Source organism: Daphnia pulex, chromosome 12 (genome assembly GCF_021134715.1).
Source record: "Daphnia pulex isolate KAP4 chromosome 12, ASM2113471v1".
NCBI lineage: Eukaryota > Metazoa > Arthropoda > Branchiopoda > Diplostraca > Daphniidae > Daphnia > Daphnia pulex.
Window position 1 is genome coordinate 4,072,030 of NC_060028.1, and position 6,361 is coordinate 4,078,390.

The 6,361-nt window shown below is 39.8% G+C and overlaps 1 protein-coding gene across 1 annotated transcript; it reads left to right on the forward strand.

Moving 5' to 3' along the window:
* The first annotated feature begins 4,980 nt into the window (after window positions 1-4,980).
* Window positions 4,981-6,072, forward strand: LOC124209084. The gene is made up of 2 exons (XM_046606946.1): window positions 4,981-5,314; window positions 5,369-6,072. The coding sequence occupies exons 1-2, from the start codon at window positions 4,981-4,983 to the stop codon at window positions 6,070-6,072; spliced, it is 1,038 nt and encodes a 345-aa protein (XP_046462902.1).
* The last annotated feature ends 289 nt before the right edge of the window (window positions 6,073-6,361 follow it).

Here is a 6,361-nt window from a genome sequence, read left to right on the forward strand (position 1 = left end):
ACAAAGAGACTGTATTGGGCAGTATTTTTCCTGTTGAGGTAGCGAAAGAGAAAGGGGAGACTCTTCTCTCGGGGAGCTGATCGGTTTGGTTTTAAAAGATTAAAATCAAGGGGTTATTAAAATTAGAATAAAATTAGATTAAAACCTTGGGTTTAACAGATTGAACAATTAACAGATCATTTTCAATTTTTAAATTAACAGTGCAAGGGGACGACGAAATGTTATACCCATTACCTCCGAGAAAAAATGGTTTCAAAAAAATTAAGGACGTCATGGAAAATATTAACGTCCATGCAGAAGATCATGGATGGAATTGCATGAACCCAGGACATCAGGGATCTGTATCCAATCTAAAAATGGTAACCCATTTCTGTGACACCTGTCATTGTTCTGGTCAGCCTACTACAAAACTGAAAAAATCGACTCTTCCTAAATTGATCCCAATTATTTCTACAGGACCGATCTTCATGGTTGTTCTGGTGTCTCGATCCTCAAGTGGTAAGAAATACCACAGAAGATATTATAACTTGAGGCAGACAATTGTTACAAAGAAAAGGTAAAATTCATTATTGTTTTTGCTATACTTCTGACCGTGGTAACGGCGGCAGTACCACCGATGCAGATTACGACCTGGCTAGCCGAGACTACTAGAGTAATAGGTGGTGCATGTTTGGCGCACAAGCACTTACACAGTTAAACCAGGGGACTCCCCCCTTTTTATTTTTTTCACGAAATTTTAACAAGCTAGAGACTAGAGAGAGACGGTCAGAAGAAGTAAATATCTAACTCGGTCTACGCGAATTCCTGAAGATCCAGACTGGCCTACACATCGGTCGCTAGATGATATACAGAGAGAGGGAGAGCTCTCTGCTGGCACTGGCCTTGCCTAGTGCCAGAAAAATTATTCCACCTTTCTGTTCCCAGAAATCAGACCCTGCAGAGTTTTCCCCCTGAGAACTGACGAACTCTTTCCATTTTTGGTTTATTATCTGTTAGATTTCATCAAATATAATTAACTGGAGACTCCAAAAGTCTCCAGAAATACTGATTCCTCAAAAGTGAGAATGGTGCCCAGAAATTCGGCAACTAACATGCTTCGGCAACACAGAAAAAGAAAGTCGAAAATGAATGAAAATAACAACTGAATAAGAAATAAGAGGGAATTCACTAACTGACCAAATACAGAGTCACAAACACCAACACCAAAGCAAACGTCCACGACACTTTTTATGTTTTACCAAAATGAGAAGAAGGCTGCATATTAGGTATAGATTTTTTGCATTCCCATAACATTACATTAGATGGAACAAAAATAAAACAAATGAAAATGGGTACCGTAGACAATTATAAAGTAATTAAACTGGACCAGTTAGAAAATAAAAGGTTTCCCTTATACCGAGTAGTGGGTCAGCCAAGTATAAATTTTGGCATTTAACACATCAAAGAATTTTCATTGAGAAATAAATTTTTTTGAGTATTTGTAAAATTTTTGGTAATTTTTGCTAGTAAATTTACTGTGTTAGGAAAACAAATGTACTAAAACACCAGATCTCCATAATTGGTACAAATATATCAGTACGCCCATTAAAAATTCCCTTCGTACTCCGTCCGTTTCTCGAAAGACAACCAACAGAAATGGAAAAACACGGCAAACTCGAGCACAGCACTAGTTCATATCGGGCACCCTTGGTAATGGTAAAAAAGAAAAGAGGAGACATTCGCGTTTTAAAAGATTTTAGACAGGTGAAATGCGTAACTATAAAAAACCGCTACCCCTTACCACTCATAGAAGATATACTACATCTACTGTTTGGAACACCATTTTTTTACCATACTCGATCTTTTCAGTGGTTTTTGGAAAATAGAGATCGCAGACGAAGACAATTTTAAAACTGCCTTCTTATGATAATTCGGCCATTTCTATTACCCTCGAATTCCATTTTGATTGTGCGACGCACCCAATTCATTCCAACGGGGAATGGAAATCATTTTACGCCCAATCACAAACAAATTCTTCGTGGTCTCCATCGAAGTCATTATTGTGTTCAACAAGAATATTCTACGTGGTTTTGGTTGGAAAAAAGGTGACCATTTTCCGTCTGTTGAGGGTTGGACGCGGTAGTCAAAAAATTTACCGCTACCCGGTAGCGGTTACCACAAGATTTTGATTTTCTACCGCGGTACGTTACTACCGTGGTGTTCGTTTGCGGTAGCACGGAGTACAACAACTTTGGTACAACACCGCTAGGTTGTCAATCCTGACGCACGGCAACGTCCTTGAAAAGTCGTATGCCAAGTCCAAATGTCGTATCTTATTCCATTGAATTGGTTACGAACCCACTCACCTACCCTCGTCATACACCACCCACCAACCCACCCGTCCTTGACGCGTGAGTCCAAATGTTGTATCTTCCATTTATTTGGTGACTAGCCCGCCCACCCAGCCACCCCTCTCGTAAAACCCCAACTACCAACCCACCCAAATTTGAAGTTGAATAGGTGGGTGACGAGATAAGAGAGAAAGAGAGATACAACATTTGGACTTGGCATACGACGCGTCAATACTTTGCTGTGCGTCAGGGTTGACACCCTAGCGGTGTTGTACCAAAGCGCAACAGCTGCTTCGGTCCCAACCCTCCCCTTCCGATAAAGTTTTGATAGATATCTGGGCAGCAAGCGTTAGGGACTGAGGAAATGACGTGCTGCCTTCTATTTTTTTATTTAAATATAGTTCATTTTCTGGCTGATAGATGGCGTTTATCTACCGCTACTGTGCGGTAGTATACATTACATGCGGTAGTGCGGTAATTGTGAAAATTTTGAGCATACCGCGGTAAAAGATTGCGGTACTACCACTACCGCGCGGTGGTCCAACCCTGAGTGTTGATCCACAAGGATCTTTAGGAGTAATGCGGAACTCAATGGAAAGCTGTGTTGTATCAAGAAATGTAAACCCTTTTTGATAGAAATGACGACCATTGTATCATTTACCCACCAATGCCAATTTAAGATTCGAAAATTTTCCCGCCCCATATGTATGGTTCCGAAGAAAGCATTTTTCAAGTACATTTGGTTAAATATACTGCGATGTGTTTAATTTAATCGCATCGAAATTGGAAACTGAATGCGCTTTGAGCATATAATGGAAAGGTGCCATATAAATACATTCATTCATTCATTCATTCACAATTAAGTCTGAAAATTTAAAAACAACAAAAAAATTTAATTGTAGTTTATTCCCTTTTTTAATTAGCCCTAGCAAACAATTATATAGGACGGAATATCTAAGACCCTGCAACCCTTTTTAGTTCTTTATTGGGCATTTTAAAGGTAAAAAAACACAAATTTTACTTTATTTCATAGACGTTGAACAAAAAAAAATGAATGGTTAACGAAAAAAAAAACTGGAACATCAAAGCTACGTTGTGAATTTCTAAAACATAAAACTTTAGTTGTAAGATATTGGATATTTTACTTTAGATTTGGGAAGGGGGATTAAACTTTGTTTAGCATCCGGTTTTGTTCCTTTTTCTGCCGCTTCCGCTGGCTTTACCACTCTCACATTCTCCTTCACTTTTTATTATTTTTCTTTTTTAGCCCATCTTATTATTCTCTCCTACCCTTGGCAGGATTGTGTGGGAATGCATTCTAGGGTTATATGTAAGCGTTCCCTTCTGGCAATTTTGGATTGGTCCTGTTTTTTTCTTCAAAGTGGGATAGCTTATTAGTTTAACTATTATGTTTTGCTTATTTTACTGTCATGATGGCTGTATTTTTATTATTTACCTAAAGATTACATTGGACATAATGTTAAATACTCTCCTTATCTGGCATATGGAAATCCTTTATAAGAAATTTTCTATTAAACAAAATTAAGTATTAAAGTTTCACAAATTTTTCCGATTTCTTACCAATTGTTTCTTCCATGGTATGAAGAATTCCTTTGCGTGTCTTTTTCGCAATCTTTGTGAATAACGCCAAGTACCGCCTCAAATACGTTGGCATGGATTTTAGTGTAATCCATTTCCCAAACCATTTCCCAAAAATTTGATTGATTAAGAACCATTTTTCTGTTAGACTAAGGCGAAGATTGTTTTTAATACTTGGTGGATAAATACTTTTTTATGGGACAATAGCTGTCTATTTTCCGTCTGTTGATCCACGAATTTCATCAGGTTTGATTTGGAGTTCAGTGACAACTTATGTTATATAAAGACATGCAAGCCATTTTTTATGTAAATGTTGGGTAATGTATCATTACATGTAAATGTCGATTTGACATCGGAATATTCGCCAACTCCATAGTTAGGTTTCCGTTCAAAACATTATTCAATTTTTTTATTTGCATGAACAAATGAAAGCTATTCAGGCTGGAAATTTAACTTAAGATGTAAAAAAGCAAAATGGTCTGGAAATTTAAAAAAAGAAAAACTCATATAAATGTTTATCACTGCTTTATCCGGTAAGTAGGGTTAAATTATTGGGGGAAATCATCGTGAAGTGCAAACATCTTTTAATTCGTCTTTCCGACAAGTTACCCAATACAGCATCACCGAGAACCTCCAACCTGTCTCCGTTCTTGACTGTGCAGCTTGTTAGGTTGGCCGTGGTTGAGTCAGGTTGAGTCAGGGCCAGATGTAGTCTTTCGTTTTTCAAGCGGTCCACCAGAATTTCCTCCAAGAACACGGTCGCAGTTACTGGGTTTTGGGCAGGTGAGGTAGGCTATAGTATAAAAAAGTTAAATTGTATTTTTGTAATATTCAGTAATGTGAGAAATGCGAAGAATTTACGATCATAATCCAAAAGTGTATTTTTTATGGCGCCCTCCGGGATCAAGAAATAAGCTAACGGTTTATGAGATGCAGCTACAAATATTCGGGTCAATTTTTCCTCCTTTTATCTGATTGATTGATCTGAACTCAATTTTCAAGAAAGCCGTATGACCAACCGACTGGACCTTTGCCAGTTTATCGATGCACGATGTCGCCACCGTTCGACGTCACCGGCGTCGATTTCGCTGGGCCAGTTCATTATATACGTGGGTCTAACGCAAAATCTTGGATTTGTCTCTTCACATGCGCGGTGACCCGCGCTCTTCATTTGGAATTGGTGCAAACGCTGACAGCCGTCGGTTTTCTTATGGCGTTCAACCGTTTCGTATCAAGATTTGGGATTTGTCGAATAGTCTATTCAGACAATGCGAAGACATTTCACCGAGCCAACAAGGATTTAGCCGAAATTTGGAAAGGGGCCGAACCAGAAATTTTGACCGATCTTGCCAACCGCGGAATCATGTGGAAATTCATCCCAGAAGGTGACTCCTGGTGAGGTGGCTTCTGGGAGCGAATGTTAAAAACTACGAAACAAGCACTAATCAAGATAACCGGAACGGCTCATTTAACCGAAGAGGAGCTCCGAACTACACTTTGCAAAATAGAAGCAGTAGTGAATTCGCGCCCTCTTACGTTTGTTTACAACGACCATGAAGAAGTGCAGCGACTGATTGATGACTCGACCCCAATCACTCAATCCGCAACGGAAACTAATGCAACTCAAAGAGAGCTGGTTGAGCGAGTTGAATATTATGGGAAGCTCACAGCTGATTTCAAGAAAAGATGGCATACAGAATATCTGCAAGAACGAGCTCTTCATTTTAAGCATCAGCATCGAGTTGAACCTATTCGCATAGGAGAAGTTGTCCTGATTCAAGAAGACAATATGAAACGTCGGCAGTGGGACATTGGAGTCATCAAGGAGACCATCCCGTCATCTGACGGTGTCGTCCGACAAATTCTTCTCCGAACTGCTTCCGGCCAATTGCGCCGACCCGTGCAAAGGCTTTGTGAGCTGGAAATTAATGAAAACAATCCATGGGAGAATGAGCTTCTATCGGTTGTTCAGAATGACGCCGAAGCGGAGGAGATTCATCCGTCAGTGTCATTTGCCGACGCGATCTCACAACCGGAAGAAAATCAACCGGAATTATTGCAAGACGTCCCTCAAGACGTCCAGCAAGGGGGGGAGTGTAGAAAACTCCGTCGTTGCGAGAGCCGGCCTGAAGGTGCGCCCTAGAAAGAGACTGGACCTCTGAGCGGGAGAAAGGGAGCCGAGTCGAGTGGCACTACAAGCGACGATACGCCGACCAATTTCTTTTCCATTCAGGGAAAAATCATATTCCAAACAACATCTGTCTCAGAAACAACCAACCGAAAACCGCTCTGTGCGAAAAAAGTGCCAAGTGTTTATTTCCTTTGTTCTTTCACTCTCGTTCACCTTCATTGATTTATCGCCCCCTTTCATTATTCCATTGGATTTTTCAAGTATCTAGTTTCCATTAATAGTTTGTGTACTTCATCAATTT

Bases quoted from the DNA above. Each gene is read 5' to 3' on its own strand.
- LOC124209084 (XM_046606946.1), top strand. From the start codon at position 4,981: ATGTCGCCACCGTTCGACGTCACCGGCGTCGATTTCGCTGGGCCAGTT. The intron at 5,315-5,368 runs GTGACTCCTGGT...CTACGAAACAAG, and splicing joins GTGGAAATTCATCCCAGAAG to CACTAATCAAGATAACCGGA.